This window comes from Balaenoptera acutorostrata, chromosome 1 (assembly GCF_949987535.1).
Source record: "Balaenoptera acutorostrata chromosome 1, mBalAcu1.1, whole genome shotgun sequence".
NCBI lineage: Eukaryota > Metazoa > Chordata > Mammalia > Artiodactyla > Balaenopteridae > Balaenoptera > Balaenoptera acutorostrata.
This window is the reverse complement of record NC_080064.1, coordinates 165,827,484-165,851,091: the sequence shown is the minus strand read 5'-3', so window position 1 is coordinate 165,851,091 and position 23,608 is coordinate 165,827,484. Positions and strand designations below refer to the sequence as shown.

Below are 23,608 nucleotides of genomic sequence, written 5' to 3'. Positions count from 1 at the left end.
GCCAGTAGATGCTCCATTCGCAATTGTCCAGTGTTGTCCATGGGGCAGGAAAGCTACAAATACCATTGGCTGCGGCAACTGGGTGACTGGGGATGTGTGCAAGCTGGATGGCAGGCAGTGAGTAAAGAAATGAATAGGGAACAGAAGTGCCCTTGACCGGTGGGGAGGGCCGCGCTGTGCACCCCTCTGCTCTCGCTGCAGGGAGATGGCTTAGCGACTTTTCCTGGGGAGGTTCCTGGCCTCCATAAGCTGCAGGAAGCCCTCTCAGAGTCAGTGGGCGCCCCTTGCCTCCAGGGCCCTGCAGACCCCACAGCGCAGTCCTAATAACCTGACAGTAACACCCAGCCAAGCCCAGTCAATATACACCACCAGAGTCTGTACAATGACCTTTAACATCCAGGATGGACCAGACTTTCAAGACTGAGTTGTCAACAGTGAGACACCAGTGGTTGTGGATTTCCATGCACAGTGATGTGGCCCCGGCAAGATCCTGGGGCCAAGGTTAGAGAAGGTGGTGGCCAAGCAGCATGGAAAGGTGGTGATGGCCAAGGTGGATATTGATGACCACACAGACCTCGCCATAGAGTATGAGGTATCAGCTGTGCCCACCGTGCTGGCCATCAAGAATGGGGATGTGGTGGACAAGTTTGTGGGCATCAAGGATGAGGACCAGCTAGAGGCCTTCCTGAAGAAGCTGATTGTCTGACAAGCAGGGAAGCGTCCTGACTGCCCCTGCCCACCTGGGCCCCGTGGTCCCGGGGGACCCAGATAGAACTCATAGCCCTTCTGTGCCGGCCCTTCCTACCTCCTCCCTCTGCCTGGCCCCTGTGGGTCTGTGCTTTGGAGACCAGGCCTCCAAACACAGGAGCCTCAAGTGCTCCCAACCTGGCTGACCGCCAGGGTGGCCGCCCAAGGAGCGGTGCCGCCACCGAGCTGGGACAGCCGTCTCCTCACCCACTCTCTGCTCTTTCTAGGGCTTGTTGCCGTGCTCCCAGGATGCTGGGACAGAGTCCCGGGGCCAGCCTGCAGTAACAGCTTGGTCTCCCTGCTCCCTTCTGATCTGAACCCCGGTGCCTGGCTCATCTGCCTCCTGCATTTTTCTTTCCTGCTGCTGTTTTGTAAAAAAAAAAAAAAAAAAACAGAAGAAGCAAAAAAGAAACCCAGGGCTTCCCTGGTGGTGCAGTGGTTGAGAATCTGCCTGCTAATGCAGGGGACACGGGTTTGAGCCCTGGTCTGGGAAGATCCCACATGCCACGGAGCAACTGGGCCCGTGAGCCACAATTACTGAGCCTGCGCGTCTGGAGCCTGTGCTCCGCAACAAGAGGGGCCGCGATAGTGAGAGGCCCGCGCACCGCGATGAAGAGTGGCCCCCGCTTGCCACAATTAGAGAAAGCCCTCGCACAGAAACGAAGACCCAACACAGCCATAAATTAATTAATTAATTAATTACAAAAAAAAACAACCCATAGAATACAGTACCAACAGCGGACCCTAATACAATCCACGGTCGTTGGTGATAACGATGTGTCAATATAGGTCCATTTATTGTAACAAATGTACCACTCTGGTGTAGGATGTTGATGATGGGGAAGGCTGTGCATGGGTGAGGGCAGGGGGAGTATATGAGAAGTCGCTGTACTTTCTACTCATTTTGCTAATGTTTTGTTATTTGTAATTTCTTCTTCTAACAAAAAGAGGATATTAAAAAAAAAAAAGAAATGAGTTATCAAGCCATGAAAAGACACGAAGGAACCTTAAGTGCATATTGCTAAATAAAAGAAGCCAATCTGAAAAGGCTGCATACTGAATGACTCCAACTATATGACATTCTGGGAAAGAAAGTAAAAAGATGTGATAGTCAGGGGTCAAGGGTCAAGGCGGGGTGAGGAAGTGATGATTAGGTGAAACACAGGAGATATTTAAGGCAGTGAAACTATTCTGTAGGATACCGTATTGATGGATACATGACATTATTTGTCAAAACCTACGGAACTGTATAACACAAAGAGCGAATCCTAATGCAAACTATGGATTTTAGTTAGTAATGCTATATGAATATTGGTTCATCAATTGTAATAAATTGTAACTGCACTAAGGCAAGAGAACTAAGAGAGAACTAAGAACCGCACTAAGGAGAAACTGTGAGTGGGAAAAGGAGAGGATATATGGAAACTCTCTGTACTATCTGCTCAATTTTCTTTTTTTTAATTTTATTTTACTTTATTTCTTTATTTCTTTATTTTTGGCTGTGTTGGGTCTTCGTTGCTGCACGCGGGCTTTCTCTAGTTGTGGTGAGCGGGGCCACTCTTTGTTATGGTGCACAGGCTTCTCATTGTGGTGGCTTCTCTTGTTGTGGAGCACAGGCTCTAGGCGCACAGGCTTCAGTAGTTGTGGCACGCGGGCTCAGTAGTTGTGGCTCACAGGCTCTAGAGCACAAGCTCAGTAGTTGTGGCACATGGGCTTAGTTGCTCTGTGGCATGTGGAATCTTCCCAGACCAGGGATCAAACCCGTGTCCCCTGCATTGGCAGGAGGATTGTTAACCACTGCACCACCAGGGAAGCCCTATCTGCTCAATTTTCTGTAAACCTAAAACTGCTTTAAAAAATTGTTTATTAATTTTGTAAAAAGTGCAACCCATGGCTTGACCAGTTCTGTATATACCACTTTCTTAGGCAGTAAATTATCTTTGCAGAGCGCCTTTGGGCAACAAGCAATGATGCAGCATAGCCCACATAGACAGAAGGGTTTTGAAGACAACAAGCCTTCAAACTCATCCCCCCACTAGAGTGTGAGCAGGAATGACAGAAGGGGGAACAGAATGTGGTGTGTGGAACCCTGGGTCCCCCTTTTAGCTACAATCAAGGAGTCACTGAGCACATGAAGGCAGCCTCGCAGGGGTAGCACCGCTCTAAGAAACAAGCGACACTTCTGACTTGTTTTACCCAAATAACTTAAACAAGCAGATAATAACCAAGTGATTCATCCTACATGATCTTCAGTTTTCCCATTGATACAACTGACAGTATTATGCATTATAGATGCTGCTGTGTTGTTTTCAAGCCTTCCTTGAAAGCCTTAACAAAAACGTCAAAACATCCTCGCATAGGATACTGATGATAAGGAAGTGGATATGTGTGATCACATATGAGATATCTTATTAAGGAAAGTGTGGGAGGGTTCTTCTTTAGAATATTTTCAAAAAGCTCTTCTAAACACTAGATATATTTTTTATTACTTTTACTGCTGTTATTCTCCTACTTGTTACCTGAAGTTTTGTCTAAGGACCGCAGGGGTTTTCTTAACCTTACAAGTAAGTTTCTGTTGAGTAGAACCTCGTCATGCTACTTGTTGCTATTGATAGAGTTTGTTAAGCCAACAGTGAAAGCAATCTGTCCTCTCAATGCATGGTAGCACTTCAATACTGGAGATTCTGTAATGAATTTTAAAATCAGAGATGAGAAGCATTTCCCCCACCCACCTGGGATTGGAAAGAGAAAATTCAGTAAGACGAAACAGGATGCAGAGCTTAAGAAGTGGGTTAGAGCCCACGAAGTTCTAAGAATCACAACTGTTGAAGAAATATTAAGCAGACCAGAAAATTAGTGAAATGAGTCCAGGTTGAGTGAGACTGAATGCTTCCCCCAAGTCCCACATGGTAACTGCCTTTTTTCTTCTGTAGGGAGAGAAAGAATTGGGAAGAGATTTCAGATTTCTAGAGATTCACTTGAATAGTTCCTACTGCACTGCTCACTGGGACAATATTCTTTCTCCTCCCCAAGGTGGCCATATGCAGCAGCAGTTCACCCCATCCATTCACTCTCATCACTTAGAATGGAGTTGTCCCCATGCAAACATCGAGCAATGGCACCGTGAGAATTGAGAGGCTCATGAAAGCAAGGCTGATGGGAGCCCTGGGGTGCACCCCCAAACTAAAAGGACTCAGGTTGCAAGACCTGTCACTTAACAGTCACAGCAGGATATATTTTTGGTAATCGAAGCCTAATTTGGATTGTGTTTTTGGAAAATGATAACATTAGTTTTCTAAAAACTAGAAAATTTTTTAGGGGGGAGTGGTGGTTCTCTCCAACTCCACTTTGAAGCTAAAAATGGCAAACTGTTTAGAATACAAACTTTTTCTTCCCGTGGATTTATGTAGCAGATGTTTCAAAATGACTGGCAAATACATAGAATTCATACAAAGTTAGAGGCAAAAGGGTGCTCCAGAACCCTCTGGTTGAATCTCTTCACTCTATAGTTGCGGAGAATGAGGTCCAGAGAGGCTAAGTGTTATGCCCAAGGGCACACAGCTGGCTCACAAGATGAGACTTGAATCCGGATTGCCTATGTACTGGCCAATGCTCTTCCCTCTCTACTGTGCTCTACTTCCCAGCACCACAAGAGGACACCTACTGTGTCTTGCAGAATCTAGACTATTTTTTGAAAGCTTGGAACTAAACTTGTGACTAATTAGAATACAGTGTTCCACCACCTTTAAGTCACCAGCTAAAATCCACTGCTCCCCGTCGCAGCACGCCCGAGGCCTTCTGGGTAACCAAAGAAAGATTATTGTCTCAACTCAGTTCTCTGTGTCTAGGTACCCACAAAATGGAAATCACTTTACTTGGGGAAGAGCAAGAGGACAAGATGAGATGAAAAGGAAGCATGTTTAAAATGGATAAAAGGAGGCACTTTTTTCCCACTACACACAATTGAACTGGGGAACTCACTGCAGCAGGATATTAAGATCAATGGTGAAGATCTGTGTTTTAAAAGATTAGACATTTCACATGCATATCATCAACAGCGACACTCAATGGGATGAAAGTAAGATGGATGAAAGTTCTCAAGCTTCAGTGCATAAGTTGATCACCAACTGGGTCAGGTGAAAAGAAAAAAAGTTGTCTACTGGATTAAAATTTCACAGAAAGGCAGATCTGGGGGGTTCCAGTCATTGCTGCTGTGTAACAAACCACTCCAAAGTAGTGGTGTGAACCAACAGGCATTTTATTATGCACATGGATACGGTGGATCAGGAATTTGGAGAGGGCACAGCAGGGATGGCTTGTCTCTGATTCATGACATCTGGGGCCTCAGTTGGGAAGACTTGAACAACTAGGAATGACTTGAGGTTGGGGGCTGGAATCATCTGGAAGCTTCTTCACCTAACCTGGGATGACTTGAAGGCTCACTCAGCTGGGACTGTCAAGTGGAGCATCTATATGTAGGTGTCAAGAGGGAGTGTCCCAAGAAAAAGCACTTCCAAAAAACAAGTGTCCCAAGAGACCCAGGTAGAAACTACACGGCCTTTTATGACCTATCCATGGAAGCTTTAGAGCATCACTTCCAACACAGTCCATGGGTCAAAACCGTCACAAGCCCACTGAGATTCAAGAGGAGGAGAATTAGGACCTCCTACATCCCTCCCCTATGGGGAATGGCAAGATCACATTGCAGAAAAACCTGTGGGATGGGAGAGGTTTTCGCAGCCATCTTTGGAAAATGCAATCCCCCAGGGAAGTGGTGGGTGATGTGAGGTTACAAGAACACACAATCTAGTGGAAAAAACTGACTTATGAACAGAGAATCACAGTACAATAAAATAAATTTCAAGGTAGTTATTTCCCCCTCTTTTACAAGAATTCTTTTTTTTTCCCTTTGATAAGAGTCATCACATTAAAATTTTTTCATTCATTGTCTGTCTTCTACTAGATTGGAATCTCCATGCATTTAGTTTCCTACTGTAACCCCTGTGCCTAAAACACTACCAAGCCCAAAATAGGCACTCAATAAATATTTGCTGAAAGAGTATATGAGTAAAGTGCTGTAATAGAGAAGTAGTGGGAGGGCTGTGGGAGTACAGGCAATAACAAAGCACTCAGCTTGACAGAAATGACATTTGAGTGGGTCTTGAATGCTCTTGAAGGATAAACAACAATTTTTCTGGTGGAAAAAAAAGGGAATAAATTTTTCTCCTTAAATCTCCTCCAGAGACTTCATTAGCCAAGTTTAAGTGGGCAGATCTCATCCTAAGTGTACAGACTGCATGTAGTAGTTACAATGTTCTTGGTTGCAAGTGAAAGAAAACAGGGACTCAAATGTATTAAAAAATAAGCAGCGTATCGTATCACATAACAACAAGTCTGGAGGCCAACAGTTCAGGCAGCCTCAATGCCATCCTTCTTCACTGGGTCAACTTAGCTCCTTTGTGGTTGCAAGATGGTGCCCACAGTGGTAGGCATCACAGGCAGACAAACCAATACCCAGCAGGGGAGAGGACTACTTCTCCTTTGGAGTAAGATCTTTCCCGTAAGCCCCTGACAGACTTACCTCACACTGGACCCCACACCCCGCCTTACTGGCTAGAACTGTGTCCCATGCATGTATGTAACCTAAACGCTGATAAGAAGAAGGGGAGAAACACGAGCAGTTAGACTAATCACGTGTTACTCCTTGGGGCTTGACCTGAAGCTCCTGCCTCTCCTGAAGCACAGGGCTATGCAGAAAAGGGTGGATTCCCCAACAAAACAGAACAAAACAAATAACGGGGGTTTTGTTAGGAAGGAAAAAGGGGAGATGACTCCTCGGCACATAATCAACAGTGTTTGCAACATTAGGCTTGGGGAAGGTTCATGTTCTGTTTTCTTTGTGGATGACTATTACCTAACAATTTTATTTATTCTTTTTCATGCTTTTTGCTCCTTTCCTTTCTCCTCTGCACTAGTAGTCAGTTGAATAAATCAAGCGCTGTATCAATAGGAAAGAGTGTCATGTGTACAGTGTACATACGAATCTAATTAATCAAAAATATGTTGATTAGACGTGAGTGCACTTTCAGGTAAAAACCTTGATTCAGATGCTTCTGATAGCATAGCCGTGCCCAGCTGTTCACCACTTGAATCGTGCTCTTTCATGGCCTTGTGCCCGTTACTTGTGCTGATTCCTCTGTCTAGGAAGTCCTTCTCAGTTTCCTTACCTATAGTGGATACTAGTGATTGCCTCTCCAGCGTCCATTCTATCCTTCTAGTAATTTGCTTGAAGAGATGGCAAACTGCCAAACTACTGTTTTTCAGACTCCCTTGCAGCTAGGGTCTTGATCTGAAATAAGTTCAGTCAATCAGGTGCACTTGTGTAAGATTTGGAGGCAGATGCAAGGAGAAGGCATCGTTCTGTTGCTGTTGCTGTTGGCCAGCAAGGTTTGAGCAATAATGTTAAGAGGCATTTAATGCTGTTGGACTCAATGTCCTGTTTCAATGTCTAGTCACCAGTTTCATGGGTGTGAAGAGCCCTTGCTGCAGCACCATCCCAACTTCTGGAACATAGCTACTGTGGTAGGCCCGTGAACTCAATAGCCCAGGGGTACCCCCCTGACTTCTGCCCCTCCAGCTCATCAATTTTGTAAGCCTCTGTTTGATTCTCAGTATTAAATATTTCTCTGTTTGAAACACCTAGAGTGGTTTCTTCCTGTACTAAACCCTGACTCATAGATCACCTAGTTCATATTCAGCCTTCCAGGCACAGCCTGGGTCTTCCCTGAGCCACCAGGTTGGGCCAGGTGCTTCCTCTGTGCTCCCACCACGTCCTGCCTGGTAAGCCCATGCCTCTTCATCTTTGCACCCCTGGCACCAGTGTTTGGCTCACAGCATGTGCAGCATCAATATTTACCGAACTGAAGCTCCCTCTGCCAAGATACCAGACAGGTCCTGAAATCTAGTCTAAAGGGTGCCCCACCTCATGCCTGGTCTGCAAAGCCCAAAGAACAAGTGGCTCTAGACTTATACTGGATTCTAGATGAATCCAGAGCCCTCAGCTTTTCCGTACTTTAGTCCCCCACACAAGAGGCCACACCAGAATTGAAAATTTGACCTGGTCCCCAGGAAAAGGATGATAAGGAACAAGGGAAGTTGCTTATCTCAAGAGTTACCATCTGGTGGTTTTCAGGACCCTCTACTGCTGGGCCTACAACGAGGCCTGCAATCAATGGCAGCATAGCCTTTGGAGCGAGGAAAACCCAAGTTGGAAGGTGTGTGCCGTTGTGTAGCAAGTTACTTTCTGAACCTCAGATTCTTAATCTATAAAATGGGGTTGATAATATCAACCTCACAGGATTCTTGGGGGTAAAAGAGATTATATATGTAAAATGCTTAGCACAGTGCATGCACATTGGAAATGCCCAATACCCATCAGTTACTGTTGCGGCCACCATTGTTGTTGACTGTGCCAGCCCTGTACCACAATTCTGTTACATATTTTTTACTTCATATACATACACTTTCCTTCAGCCCAAACAGACTCACATGCAGTTAGACTAGAACGTACTTCTCTATACTTTCTCCCGAGGTGTTCCATTTTACATCATGATGTGATTAACCCTTTTCTGCAGAAGATCCAGCTAGGCCCAAGTTTGGGGCTGTGCTGAGGAAATAACAAAACCATCTATGTCAGTGGCTCTCGATCCTAGCTGAAAATCAGGATCACCTGGAGAGCTAAAAACAAAACGGCAACAAAAATAAACAAATAAAACGAAACCAAGAAACAGTGTCTGGGTCCGTCAACCAGAGATTCTGATTCAGTAGGGCCCAAGCATCAGTATATCTTAAGGCTCCCCAGGTGATTGTAATGTGCAGCTGAGAGCCATTGCTGAGAGTGGGAAAGATGAGCGCTTCCATCGCCTCTGGGAAAGAAGAAAGAAGCTCTTACTTTTCTATAATCGCCACCACAGTGGAGGAGGGGAGAGGACTAAAGATTACAGTTGAATGATTCCACTTATAATGTGAACAAGGCATTCTTATTATGAACCTGGATAAATGACTCATCATGTTAATCCTCTGATTAGTGTCTGGGTTTCTCCTCTAGAGGTGTCTGATCTGATGAGAAGAGGAGTTATCAGAAATGCTCTAGGACATGGAAAAAGCTAGTCTGGAAATACCTGTGAGGGATTTCAAGTTGGCTTGTGGGTGTCTGTCCTGTGCCAGCCCTGTGCACACTCGCACACTTGCGGGCTGGTTGCTGATGTCAGGTGTACGCACTTTGATCCAGGGCAAGTGAAATGATCCCTGCTTTGGCATAAAATCTAGCTAATATCTTAATGCTAGAGATAGCTGGTGACAGCTGGGAGTGTGCTCAGACATAAAGTACAGGCATACCTCATTTGATTGCGCTTTGCAGACTTTGCTTTTTCACAAATTGAAGGTTTGTGACAACCCTGAGTTGTCAGATGATGGTTAGCATTTTTCAGAAATAAAGTATTTTTAAATTAAAATATGTACCTTTTTTAAAGACAGAATGCTCTTGCACACTTAATAGACTGAAGAATAGTGTAAACATAAGTTTTATAGACATTACTGGAAAACCAAAAAATCCATGTGACTCACTTTATTGTGATATTTCCTTTATTGTGGTGGTCTGGAAGCAAACCCACAATATCTCTGAGGTATGCCTGTACATCTAAAAAATGTAACTTTTTTCCCATTATTAAAGTGATACACAAAAGAAAATAGAGTGAGAAAACAGAAAAATAGCATGAACCCAGTAGAAACTAATAACAGACTTACACAGAGTTACGAGGTGCTAGACATGGTTTTAAGCTCTTCACCATATAAATTCATTTACCCCTCACTACAACTCTATGAGGGGTAACTCCACTTTACAGATGAGGAAAGAGGACCTGGAGCTGTTGTGTGACTTGTCCAAAGTGGCAGCTAGTAAAGGAAGAGCCAAGGTTTGGACTCATGCTGCATTTAACAGGGTAGGGTCAACCTCAGAGATATATATAGCTCATAAGGTAAGCTTTATCCAAGTATTCAATGCCACTTGCTAAAGTTTAAAAAGTTAATCTCAGTTGCCATTTATTCATCCATTTATTTAACAAATATTTACCAAAGGCATCTATGGGCAGCACACTGTTCCAGGCTTGATTATCAAGATACTGAAGAGTATACAGAGGCTACCTGTCCAGTCATTCCTATAGCATTGAACTCTCAAGTGTCTCAATATGTATAATCAATACAAGTATAGTAAGATTAGAAATGCAATAACTATTCTCTGATTACAAAATCCAAAACCAATACTTCAAAACTTTCAAAATGTCACAGTCTTACTAGATGGAATGTTTGGCATGATCCTCCGTATTTTCATCAATTAATAAGTACACCTTGGACAATAATTTAAGTTGAACCTCATGAATTCCACTTTGTAGCAACACGTTTAATATAACAGTAGTGTCTTCAAGTCAGAAATCTGGTGTTTTTGGATGGATGGATGGATGGATGGATGGATGGCTAGATGGAAGGATAGATGAGTGAATTAATAGCTAAGAATGCCTGGCAATATTCTAGTTGCTTAAAAATTGCATCTTTAAAAATAATTCAGTGTTTTCCAGTTTGTTAAACAATAACTATGACTCAGAAGAAAATTGTGCTTTCTGTCCTTTCCATGGACTAAATATGTAACTTCAAGGAAGCCATTATGATGCCAGTTCCATCTGATTGTTGTGAGGATCAAATGCGCTAACTGAAATGAATTATGTAGCACCCTGCCTAATACATGTTAAACAGCATATTTTAAACTGCCTTTAAAGTGAAATAGTGTATGCAGAAAAGCAAAAATTCAAATGATACAAAAAGCTATACAATGCAAAATACGTTTCTTTTGGCCAAGTTTTCCCGCTATTATTACTACTATTATTAGAGATCTCCAAGCAAAAATAACATCTCCCTGTTGATTAAGAAGGGAGAGGTTTACTGACTAGGAGATAACATCCTTTGAGTCAGAACCAAGTGAAATAACACATGTATTCTGGTTAAATTCCAGCATGAGTGATTAACATTCTCCAACTTCAAATAATTTTTATTATTAGCCAACACTTGTCCATCCCCAATAATACACATGTTGCATACAGGCCACAGAATGAGGCAGCCTCTCTTGGCATGTTCACAATCTGTGCATACTTTCCACTGAGGGTTTCCCTTTCTTTTTGATTGCTATTCCATAGCTTTTCAACTCCCACTACTTTCAACCCTGGGATGTTTGCCGACACCGAGTGCCAAGTAGTTCCAAAAAAACCAAAAAAATATAAGCACCTGTAGAATCCCAGGGAATGAAAGAGGTAAAGTACATTTTAAACATATTTATTAAGGGTTTTAATGTTTGTGAAGAGATTTATATTTATTTCTTTTAACTTTGAGGCTGGGATTAATACACGTATTCCTCATTATTTCTCACAAAGTCTTGTTGATAAGCAGGAGGAAGAGGGCTATTCTGCAATTTTGTCTCCCAGTCTGTGTAAGTGGGATCCAGGACACAAGAACGACTCAGCCCTAAAGTGCAGTCCTGAGTCCCTCAAGAACTCAGGGCCTCCTGCCTTTTTCCCGCCTTCTTCCAGTAGAAGGAAGGGGTAGGGGGAGCGGGAAACAATTCAAACCCTCTTTGTAAGCGTGTGAATGAATTTCAAGAATGTTAAACACCTCAGTCTTCCAACCTAATTAGAACATGTAGAAAAGAGGCATTTTTAGGACATTTAAAACTTGCAGCATAATAACCCATCTGGAGAGCGCCACAGTGCGTCCCAGTGGTCGAGGCGCCCAGCAGGTCTTCGCGCGGGCTCCCGCAGCTCCGTGCGCCCCGGATCCCCGGCGGCGCGCGGGTGCGCAGCTAAGCAGCGGGTAGCCCCCGGCGGGGGGGGGGGCGGCCCCTGCCCATCACAGAGCCCGGAGCCAGTGTTGCTTTTCTCTGCGGGCGACTTCCAACTGCCTGGATTTTTAACCCGATAAACTGATAAAGGACTAACATGTCTGGAGTCTTCCAAAGACAGAAAGAAAATCACTTTCTTGTCGCAACAGTAAGATTTTGTTACGAAATGCAAAAGTAAAGGTTAAAGCCTGGGAGATAACCGGTCGCATATGGGGGGAGGGGGGAGGAGGTGGTAAAAACTGTGGCTGGCGCGTCCCAACTATCTCGGTTCGAATCCCGGGTTTGCCATTTGAGAGCCTACTCTGTGCTAGGCGGTCGGAATACCGCGCTGAACAAGATTATCTAGGTTGTGGCTTTCTTGGGGGAACTATCATTAGCTCGGTTCCCTTGGTATGCTTCTAAACTCTGTTTCTTCACCTATAAGAATTGTTGTAAGGATCTGAGACATCCTGGATTAAGATGAGAACGATTAACGCGCCGTCTGACACACAGTAGGGGCTCAGTAAGCATTTGTACTTCTCTCAATTTGAGCTCACCTGGTGAGGGCAGCGCAGAGAGGAGACAGGTGCCACGGTTAAGAATGATTCTTTGAGCAGTTCTTTTAAACAAGCGCTGGACTCTAAGGATGCTTAGCTGCAGATAGGAGACCTGGTAGGTGCCCTGGAAGCTAGGGTTCATAAGCTAGAACATTACGGGAAAGTGAGCCCCGCACCAGTGGACGCCAGCAGAGAACTCAGGAGGGACTTCTAGCTAGGGTTTCCCGCTCCGGGTCTCAAGAAGGCATGATTAGCATTCGCCCCGCCCCCCATAGCTTCCCGGCCGGCGATTGGCCCACGCTCCTCGGCTGCCAGCTCCAGGCGGGGCCGGAGGGCGCCTGGGGAGAGGCTGAGCCCGCGGGGCAGTGGGCGGGGACGCGCGGAGAGCGTGGCGGGGCGGCCCACCAACCGAGCCCCAGCGCGAAGGGGCGGGGCCGGGGCGGAGCCTCCCGGCGGGCATTAGAAGCAAGTGACCCAGGCTGGGCGGGACAGGCCAGTCAGTCCGAGGCCGTGACTCCACTGCGGCCAGCGCCGCCGCCGCCGCCGCAGCCGCGCGCAGTTCAATACCCGCCGGAGGTGGGCCAAAGGGTGCTAGAGCGCGGGGGAGGAGCGGAGCCCGGCGCGTCCCGGGAGAACCGCCACCGCCCCCAGGAGTCCGCTGGAGCGCGGATCCCCCTGCAGGGGAGGAGAAGAGCGGCGGGCGGGACGCGGCGGCGGGCGCGCACCATGCAGTCCTGTGAACAAACACTGGCAGCGATGGGGGAAAATAAGTGTCCCTGGACTTTGGACTAGATTACAGCCAGATATTCCAAAAGCATCGAGACACTGCTCTCTGCGGCCTCTGAAAACAAATGAGACCCATAACACCCTTGCATAAGCTTTTAAAACATGGATCAGTGTAGCAAAAGGAAAGCTGTTCCCCCCCCACCTCAATATATTTTTCTCTTCCTCTTCTGAGAAAGCCTATATAGTGATGAGCACACACTTTACTGTTAGAGAATTCTGTTTGCTTTTCTAATCTGTTGAACCATTCCCTCATTTATATATGAAAGCCTATGTATTGATGAATACACACGTACACACACCACGCATACATACTTTACTGTTAAAAATTCTGTTTGCTTTCCTAATCTATTTAACCATTCATTCAAGAAGAGTGTGAGGCCATTACTGGGGAAGGGGGTGACAGTGCATTGGCCAGCAGAATACCAGTGACCAGGACTGAGTGGGGACTAAATTTAAGAAGCTAAAATGGCAAAAACAATTAAAATTTGAGGATGTCTCCCTAGAAAAACAGCAAGTGTAGGGATTTGCGCTTCATTTATACCAAAGTTGGAAAAGTCAGATTTAAGCCCAGGTCAGTTTTTACATTATGGATATTAAGTAAACAAGTGTATAGTTTCCATAGTGTATTTAAGCACTTTGCTGGTGGAAAGAAGCCTGGTGTTATAGTTTTCATGGACTTTCAGAAGCTATTCACGTTTATAAAAATGCACTGCTCTTACACACTCATCCTCTGAATCAAAATTTCAGTATATTCGACAAAACCTTGTACACAGAGCTACAGAACTTTTTGCACATCTAATTCCTCTACTTGTTCAGAAGCTTCTTAGAACCTTGAAATAGATCCCCTGCCTGAGGGCCAGTTCCTCTCTTGTTTTTCAAATGAGGAACTTTTCTGATCACCTTGACCTCTTCCCTCAGTTAACAGGTCTTCCCAGAAAGTACATAGATTATTCTGCTGCCTTAGGTCATTGTGCCTAATTTGGGTTTTTCCTCTTCCTTTTTTTTTTAATTTTTTTTTTTGTGGAGGAGTGTAAAGATGATGCAGAATGTATCTAAAAGTTGTGGGATGATGTGGTTGAAGTGATTTAATTCTTCCTGTTAAAACAACTATTTTTCATTTTGGCAACATACCAAACCTAAAAAGAACAACCAATTTACTTTAAAAAAAAAAAAAAAAGACAGTTAAGACAAAGGATACTAAGCCAAGGAGAGGCAATACAGGTAATGCATTTGGAGGTCTAGGTCCAGGCCAACTCTCAGAGCTGCCTCTGTTTTCAGCCTCTGTTCTCACCGCTGCTCTCCCCCTCCCTTCCCTCAAAGATGAAGCCCACCTGCTTCCCTCAAGTCTTACCTCAGCCACCCCTCCCGCTACCCAGGGCAGAGAAGCCCATCTATTTATGGTCGCCCCCTATTTCCATCTCATATGCTGTTTTCTTCTGATTTTTATTTTTATTAGGCAAACAATCCACACTCATGAAAACAATTATAAAATGGAAGGTTGTGGGGTGGTTTAGCAGCTTCTTCACAGCCAGCTCTGTGATTTTAGTGAGGATTTAAGGCCCAGTTTAGTTTCACATGTACAGTTTTTGGGCTGTCCCTTTCATGGTTCAATTGTAAGCAACGTCTCCCATCACAGATTAGGGGGTAAAGATTTAGAAGGAACTAATATGTGACCTCTCAGTAAATCAGTTGATAAGACTTAGGAAGTCATTTTAATTTCTATTATTAACCTCACACTTTGAAGTTGTCTAAATTGGCTGAAAATAAGTATTCTTGGTGCCTTATTGGTTTATCCTTGCAAACCTTTGTCTTGTTTTCTCGTAGTCGTTTCCAGTGATAAGCCTGTGTGTGTGTTGTGTGTAATTGTGAGCAATGTACAAGCTTAAATAACGTGCTGACACCACTGTTTCCAAGTTGGTATTCATTAGGCCGTTTCCTCCTGGGCTAGGGCTGCACTAATCCTGACACCGGCTGCCAGGAGAAAACCTCATGGATCCCACACCGCACCTTAATAACAGCATCCGTGACCTGCAGTCTCAAGTACAGAATGGGAACCCCAGAGCTAGGAAATGTAGTTGTATATTTTAATGAACTGCTACCCCTGCTAAAGAGGCTTCTTTCACTTTTGTGCTCTACAGAAAGACCAAGGGGGGTAGGAGGGACAAAGCTTTGAATAACTGCTTTCTAACACCGAATGTGGCCAACAGGACAGAGAACATCACAAATCTAGGCAGGTGTGAGGTACAGTGGCTGAGGATTTCCTGCTCCCCCTGCATGCCCTTTCTTGCCTCCAAAGTCCGATCAAGTGATCCTGGGAAAGAAATACGCCTGGGTTGAGGAGGGTGGTTTTGAAAGAAAAAGCTACCAAGACATTAAAGCAGGGTGAATGAAGGGTAGGCAGGATGAAAGTAACTAAGTAACCTGGCTCAGAACTCTCAAAAGCTTCTAGCAGCTTGATGACAATTACAGGATTTATTGCAGTCTGTGGTACATCATTTGAAGACAATATTACTTCATGTTGTTACAAACTGTATGTATAATGTGTATGTGTTGTGGGTGTGTATATAAATAATATATATTATATATATGAGAGATTTAGTGACTTTTGATACGGGTTTGGTGCAGGTGAATTTATTACTGAGCCAAGTGAGGCACATACTGAGTCAGTAGTTCGAGTCCAGGGCATTCAGTACTTTTTCTGATTTCCATGTGTGTATAGTGCCTGTCCCATGCGGTAATGTCAGTGTCATGTCAAATCCAGAACTCACAAAGCAGAGCCAGCGATATTTTCTTTGTAGACAATCAACTAGAATCTATAAAATTATTCCTGGCAGATGATTATAATTCCAGATCGCTAACACTAGCAAAAGGAAACCCAGAGCATCTTGATAAGAAGTTTTCTGTTTTTGTTTTGTTCCTGGAAGTCAGTAGAATAGCAGTTATATGTGGTTGTATTAGTGTCAAGATACTTAATTGGCTGACCTTATTATTTCAGAAAAAAAAATTGTATGTATTATATTTGTGGGAAGTTAAAATAATGCTTTGAGATTTTTATCAAATATGGAGAGTAGTTATTTATGAAAAACAAAGAAATGTCTATTTTTGTTTCTTTGTTCCCAATTACTGTAGATAAATTTTAAAGTGCATTAAAGCAATGGTAAAGCAAATAAGATGCTGTACAAGTATTTTTCTCATGCTTTCATGGAGAGACACTGTTTTCTAAGAGTATCTGAAGGAGGTATGTGCATTCTAACTTCATGATCAGATTTCTCGGATGTACTTTGAATATAAGTGGCAACGTTTTTATTGATAATAAAATCAAAGAAATTCCAATCACCAGAAGGAGAACTAATGAAAACATGTTTTACCTGAATATACTTCATAGGTTTCTCCTGCTGATCCTGTGATTGTTTCATGATTCACTTGAAGAAATGAAGGAAAATACACATAAGAACAGAGACATTACCTGAGATTGTGTTCTATTTTATCAACCCTCCATCTATACTCTGTACTGAAGCAATTTGGATAGAAGTGTTGCTGTTGTTGTGTGTGTGTGGTTTGCAGTCAGAAACTCCCAAAACTTCATCATTCAGCAGTTAGATCCACAACTTTGTATTAAGGTCTAAATACAAGTCAGGGAACCCAGATAAGATAAGAGGATATATGGTTCTCCCTCTGTATTTGTGGGTAATTGGTTCCAGTCGTCTCCCTCCCCCCCGTGCCACCCCATACCAAAATCCATGGATGCTCAAGTCCCTTATATAAAACGGTGCAGTATTTACATATAACCTACGCACAATCCTCCCATCTTCCCCCGCACCCTCCTTTATACTTTAAGTCATGTCTAGATTACTTATAACACCAAGTACAAATCCTAAGTAAGTAGTTGTAAATATAATGCAAATGGTTGGTGGTGTGCAGCAAATTCAAGTTTTGCTTTCTGTAACTTTCTGAAATTTTTTTCCCTAAATATTTTCAGTCCACGGTTGGTTGAATCCACTGATGCAGAACCTGTGGATACGGAGGGCCAACTGTAAATTGATTTAGAGTTGGCACTTCCCTGACAATCTGGACAGATGCTTAGTAAACCTGAGATAATTAATTTAGCATCAAAGTGAGTACTATGAGCATTATTAGATTGGTACATGTTAGGACATTTGGGAGAACAGAAAATACAGCGGTTGAGCTGGATCCTGGTGCAAGAGCCGCTGTGCCTGACCCGTACAGGCCTCTAGTGGGCACGTCTTCCCAGTGCTTTCTCATTGTTCATTCCCCCCAGTGGAAAAGGGGGGCACTGTTGGACTTAGGAAGTTGGAGAAATAGGTAATAATGCTTCTTTTAGTGATTTAGTTACAGAGCTCTTACGTGCAACAGAATGAGAGGAAGTAGAATGGTTCTGTGCATAGATTTGGGAGCTAGACTGATTAGGGATTCAACTCCCAGCTCCATCATTCATGGGCTGTTGATCCTGAACAAATTACTTAAGCTCTTAGTACTTCATTTGTGTACTGCATCTTAGTACTTTCTCATCTGTGAAAGGGGGATAATGATAGTACTTATATTTTAGGGTTGAGAGGATCTAAAAGATTCAATCAGGTTAAGGTAAGTAAAACAAGGAGGAAGCAGCCATTCAGGCATGGAATGGAAAGGGAATTGAAAGACTAGTTTTCAAATTTGTGTCTGCATAAGAATCATTTGGGGTTCCTATTAGAAATGTAGATTCCCAGGCTTCAGCTCCAGGAATTGAGATTAATTTGGGATCCAAGAATTAGGTCTTTTTGTTCTGTTTTAGTAAACTTTTAGAATTATTTTAGGTTTACAGAAAAGTTGCAAAGATATATCCATTTTGCCCTAATATTAACATATTATCATAGCACATTTGTTAAACTAAGAAGTCAACATTAACGCACTACTGTTAACTCCAGACTTCATTTGGATTTCACCAGATTTTCCACTGATGTTCTTTATCTGGTCTAGGATTCCACATTGCATTTAGAGAAGCTTCATTTCTTACAGGGACTTTCAGCCCATGAGAGGCAGGTGGTCTGGAGACCACATCTTGAGAAACACTAGGACATGTCAAGGGCTGAGGAAGGTCAAATTGCCCCATCCTCACCACCATCCTGGTGGTGGGGGTGTTGGATATAGAAATTTGATTTGAAGAGTTGGGATGGAATCCTCTCCCTTAGATGAGAGGGGTTACCTTAAGAAGTGAGGCATCTATTCCTAATGCCAGATGAAATGAGTTTTGGAGTTTGGAAGGTGGGGTTGCTGCCTAGCCTGAGGAGATACATCTAGGGTTGTGGGCAGATCAGGGGAGTGAGTGCAGCAAATTGGGAACAACTACTTTGTGGGAACACAGGAGGGCTCAAGTAATTGATTAAAGGGGATTACAAGGGGCCAGTTAGCCCGTGAGCCATATAAATCCTGTATTTCCTGGAACCTGGTGATAGTGTTTTAGAAATGGCTCACAGTAGTAACCAACATCAAGCACTGCCACATTGGACACGAGCAGAGAGTCAAAGGGTGAAGCTGAGATGACCTTGTTGAGAGAGGGCAGTGGGAGGTGGACAAAACACTGATGCCCTGCGTTTGGAAGAGTCGGTTCCCACAGCGAGGAGATCAAGGGCCACCATCTGGGGAGCTAGAAGTAAAGGTCAGTAGAATTGAGAACGGTAAGATGAAGGAATAGATGTTGTAAGAAAAAGCTAGCAGAGTAATTTGAGGTCTTGAAGTAGAGATCGACATATTCTTGAGGACCTTAGGTCCTGAGGCTGTCACTGACTTTCTCTAATCACATTCAAATTATTTAGCTGCCCTCACAGCAGTTAAGTAATCACCTAACCTGTTCCTTTTTTTTTTTTTTTTTTTTAAAGAACATTAACCTCTTCATTTGACTCTGGATTTCTCTTAATTTCTATACTACTTCACTTTCCTGGTTCTTTCTGCATGTTAGAGATCCTAAACCATAAACTGGTATTCATAACATTTCTTTCACATGAAGTACATGTTATCTCATCTGCCAAACCCATTTAAAATGGACTAGTGGAAATTGCCTCAGAAGCCAAACAGATTGCACCTGTGTACAAGGGACCAGGTGTCTCTGAAGGGCTCCTAGATCTTTTGTATTCTTGCTGGCACGGTGTCAGGCTGGCCAGGCTGGTGAGTGGCTAACAGTTAAGATTTTAGGTGATCTAATCCTTAACTTGATAGATGCTGGGTGTAATCTACAGATTCTGCATAGAAATTAGCACTTACCCCTGGCAGAGCCCCTACCAGCTGTCAAGTGCTTTACCAAATAGCTCTATACTCAAGAATGCGGCTTCTGGGTGAGGGAACAGTCGTAGTCATTTTACATGTGGTTAGAGAGAAGTCTTGGGTGATGAAAGATTTTAGCTAACCTACACGCTATAGGTAAACATTTCCAAAAACATTGCATAAGCTGAATACAGAGTGAATTGTTTTCCAGTAAATACTGGCTTCAGCATTTTTCAAAAATCAAGGAATGGTATATTTTATAGAATGGGAAAACTAAGAAATGAAATTTGACCTGTTGTAAAACTAGGATTTAGTGCTGTTGAATTTCAATAATGGGCATACAGGGTACATTAGGAGTAAATGTGAAAGAATAGGGTCATGATGGAATCTGATACAGGGTGGAAAAAATTTCTCTTAACCAGAAACACTGGGCCCTAAGAAGTTGTCTTAGGGTCAACCACATGAATTTAACATACAAAAATGGCAATTTAATTTGGTTCAAACATACATTTCAAACTTTTGTCTTTTCCTTGTAAAGAATCAAGTTCAGTTCACGGTATACCAGAGTTAAAATTGCACAGATGTCAGTATTCCAATAGAGAAAAACAATTTTTTTTAAAAAGCGAAAAAGTAAAATTTGAGTTCAGGTAGTCAGATATTCTTTTATAGTCTTACTACTTTAGGGAACAAACCCTTCCTCGGTATAAAAATCTGGAAAAAAATGCCATAGTTGCCACCCTCTTAATAACTAGTTTCCATGCCCCATATTTGTTGGAGAACCTACTTTGTGATGTTTAAATTTTTACCTTAAGTTGCCTCAATTTCCCATTTATTAAAATGGCTGTATTGCCTCTAGAATTAAAGCTGAAGGGGAAAAGCAATTTTTAGCGATTCCCCTTATTCTACCAACTTGTTCTTGAAGCTACAGTCATGCCCAATGTTCCTACCCCCAATTTTTTTTTTTTTAAACCTTCAACCACTCGAGATATGTCAGCATTTCTGCTTAGTAACTGGCATATTACTACGCGGTGCAAACTATTGATATAAACAGTGACTTGTGATAGATTTTTTCCCCTTCTGTACTAAATCAGATCATTTCTCCTCATCAGCAACTTAACAAGAACAAAGTTAAAGATGTGACCTCAGGAAGGGAACTAAGGTGGATGAAATACGACGGCAATACTATCAGGACTGATGGAATATTGCTCAAGTGCAGTGGCTAGGGTCTAAAAGAAACTTCTTTAGCGATCTGGTGTATTTCCACCTGCATGTGAAGTGAAATAGCAGGTTAACGTCAAATTCCGGGGCTTGTGTAAAAGTCACCCTCTTAACAGCAACCACAATGCTACTGCTTCCTGTTCTTCCATTTTCTTTCCTGTTCAATTGCTTGAAACCCTCAAACAACAAGTTCTGATTCTACAGTATTCCTGTAATTCCTTTCTCTGTGTATTTACCTACTTTTATCTTTCAATGTGCATTTCCATCTTGGCACCATAACAAACAATTCAAAAATGCCATCTAATGCATTATGCCACTGAGCACTGTAGCCAGTGATTTTAAGTGTACTAGATTATCTTCAGGTTGAAAAGAGCGTAAGCTGAAGAAATAAATGTCTACATCTTAGCTAAAGGCAGGGGTCAAAACAACTTATGAATGGTTAGTTTGAAAATGCTTTAAGGCCCGACTATCAGAGCTGACTGAAAACATTTGAGTTAGGCAGAGTTGTAATGTTATGTGAATAGTGAGAAGTGTTACAAACACAGTAGCCATATATTTTAATTACAATAGAGTTTATTAGCTTTTCTTTTAATATAAACATGAGGAAGCAAAACCACATAAGTTGTAGCATTCTTTTCAAAATAAAACTGCAATCAGTACTTGAATTTCCAAGCTCCAAACTCCATAAACAATATTTTTTGAGGTGGTAGATTGTAGTATTTTATATACCATAATTTATCATTTATGTCTCTGTCCCTTAAAAATGATGGAACCTGCAGCACTCAGTATAATGTGAAGCCTTGCGATAAAGAGAGAAAGTACTTCTGGCCCAGAAATGCTTTGTTTACAGGCAAAATTCCTAGGATTACATTTGAGAAGGTAGGAGGAGAAAGATTTCACATAGTTGAGAACACTTTTTTTTTTTTAATATTTCAAGTTTAGGTGACATCGTTACCAATCTCCAAAAAGACTGATTACTGGACCTCCCTGCCTTTTAAAGCCTGAGGTAAGGGTTCCTAAGGTTTATATGTTTCCTCTTAAATAGAACTTGAAGTGAGACACCTACAGCCAGGTTAACACACAGGATAGAAAAGCTGTTTCGTATCACTTACTCTCCTGTCCCTACTATTAGGGTCCAGTTCCTTTCAATTTATTACATGTGAATTAACACTGTTGTTCATAATTCCTTTACCAAATCTAGAAAAAAGAAACTTAGGTGATCAAGCAGGTAAGCAGCCCAGCCTTGCAAAGGACTATTTTAAAAAGAGGAGGGGAGGTATCCCCTCAAGTCTTAGTGCAATTTTAAGCTTTGATACTTGTAGAAGTATAAATGCCACAAACTTACAAAACATCATTTGAAAGTTTAATCGAATTTCTTCTAAACTCATTTAGTTTTGTAAATTTTAAACGTTAAGCGTTTATTGTTTTATTTTTTATTTTTTACAATTTATGTATTTATTTATTTATGGCTGTGTTGGGTCTTCGTTTCTGTGCGAGGGCTTTCTCTAGTTGTGGCAAGTGGGGGCCACTCTTCATCGCGGTGCGCGGGCCTCTCATTATCGCGGCCTCTCTTGTTGCGGAGCACAGGCTCCAGACGCGCAGGCTCAGTAATTGTGGCTCACGGGCCTTCCCAAGCCAGGGCTCGAACCTGTGTCCCCAACAAGAGAGCCTGAGACAGTGAGAGGCCCGCGCACTGCGATGAAGAGTGGCCCCCGCTTGCCACAACTAGAGAAAGCCCTCACACAGAAACGACCCAACACGCCATTAAATAAATTCATTAATTTAAAAAAATAAAAAATAAAAGCTTAATGTTTAAAATGTACAAAAGTAAATGAGTTTAGAAGAAATTCGATTAAAGTTTCAAGTGATGTTTTGCCAGTCTAGCATTTATACTTCTGCGACAGTGTTCTGGAGTATCCAAGCACACTATATTAAAGCTTAAAATTGTTGTAAGACTTTTGGGACACCTTCTATTTCATCACCGGCTTGTTAATTACTGGACCACCATGTTGGCTGGAATTATGAAAATATACTTTAATACAAGTATAGAACAAAGAGGAAAATCATCACAAAATCAGAAGCACCATTATAGTTAACAAGAAATGCAGCACGGACCCAATAGAAGGAAATAACCTACTTTCTCTGTTTATGATCGCAAGCATGCTAATATGCTAATAAGTACTGCCTGCAAAGAATTTGGATGACATGTGTTATTCAGCAGCTTTTTGGTTTAAATTGATTGCCAATAATGACTAGCAGCTTCAATGATATAGTAGGGAGGAAGAACCCTGCAAAACCTAACGATGCTACAACAGTCTGTTCCGAAGTTTGGCTTTATGAGTTGTTAGGAGTCCCATGTTTTTTTTTTTTTGGTTTCTTTTTTTTGTTTTTTTGTTTTTTTTGTTTTTTTGTTTTTTTTTGTTTTTTTTGTTTTTCTTTTGTTTTTTCTTTCTTTTGTTTTTCTCTTGTTTTTTTTTGTTTCTTTTGTTTTTCTCTTGTTTTTTTCTTTCTTTTGTTTTTCTCTTTTTTTGTTTCTTTTGTTTTCTTTTTTTGTTTTTCTTTTGTTTTTTCTTTTTTTGTTTTTCTTTTGTTTTCTTTTTTTGTTTTTTTTGTTTTTTTGTTTTTTTGTTTTTTTCTTTTTTTTGTTTCTCTTGTTTTTTTTTCTTTTGTTTTTCTTCTTTTGTTTTTCTTTTGTTTTTTCTTTTGTTTTTCTCTTTTTTTGTTTTTCTTTTGTTTTTCTCTTTTTTGTTTTTCTTTTGTTTTTTCTTTCTTTTGTTTTTCTTGTTTTTTTCTTTCTTTTGTTTTTCTCTTTTTTGTTTTTCTTTTGTTTTCTTTTTTTGTTTTTCTTTTTTTGTTTTTCTTTTGTTTTTTTCTTTTTTTTGTTTTTTTTGTTTTTTTCTTTTTTTTGTTTTTTTTTGTTTTTTTTCTTTTTTTGGTTTTTTTTTCTTTTTTTGTTTTTTTTTGTTTTTTTTTGTTTTTTTGTTTTTTTTGTTTTTTTCTTTTTTTTGTTTTTTTATGTTTTTTTCTTTTTTTGTTTTTTTTTGTATTTTTCTTTTTTTGTTTTTTTTTGTTTTTTTGTTTTTTTTGTTTTTTTTTGTCTTTTTTTTCTTTTTTTTTTTTT

General features: G+C 41.8%; 1 protein-coding gene and 1 pseudogene across 1 annotated transcript in view; both read left to right on the top strand.

The window, feature by feature from the left end:
- Positions 1 to 16,516, top strand: part of LOC130704919 (calpain-2 catalytic subunit-like) — a 53,802-nt gene extending 37,286 nt beyond the window's left edge. Inside the window, exon 5 of the mRNA XM_057529698.1 lies at positions 16,397 to 16,516. Within this exon, the coding sequence (XP_057385681.1) occupies positions 16,397 to 16,418 (22 nt within the window). The 3' untranslated portion in view covers positions 16,419 to 16,516. The remainder of the gene's footprint in view (positions 1 to 16,396) is intronic.
- On the top strand, positions 191 to 706 carry LOC130709104 (thioredoxin, mitochondrial-like; annotated as a pseudogene).
- Positions 16,517 to 23,608: the final 7,092 nt, after the last annotated feature.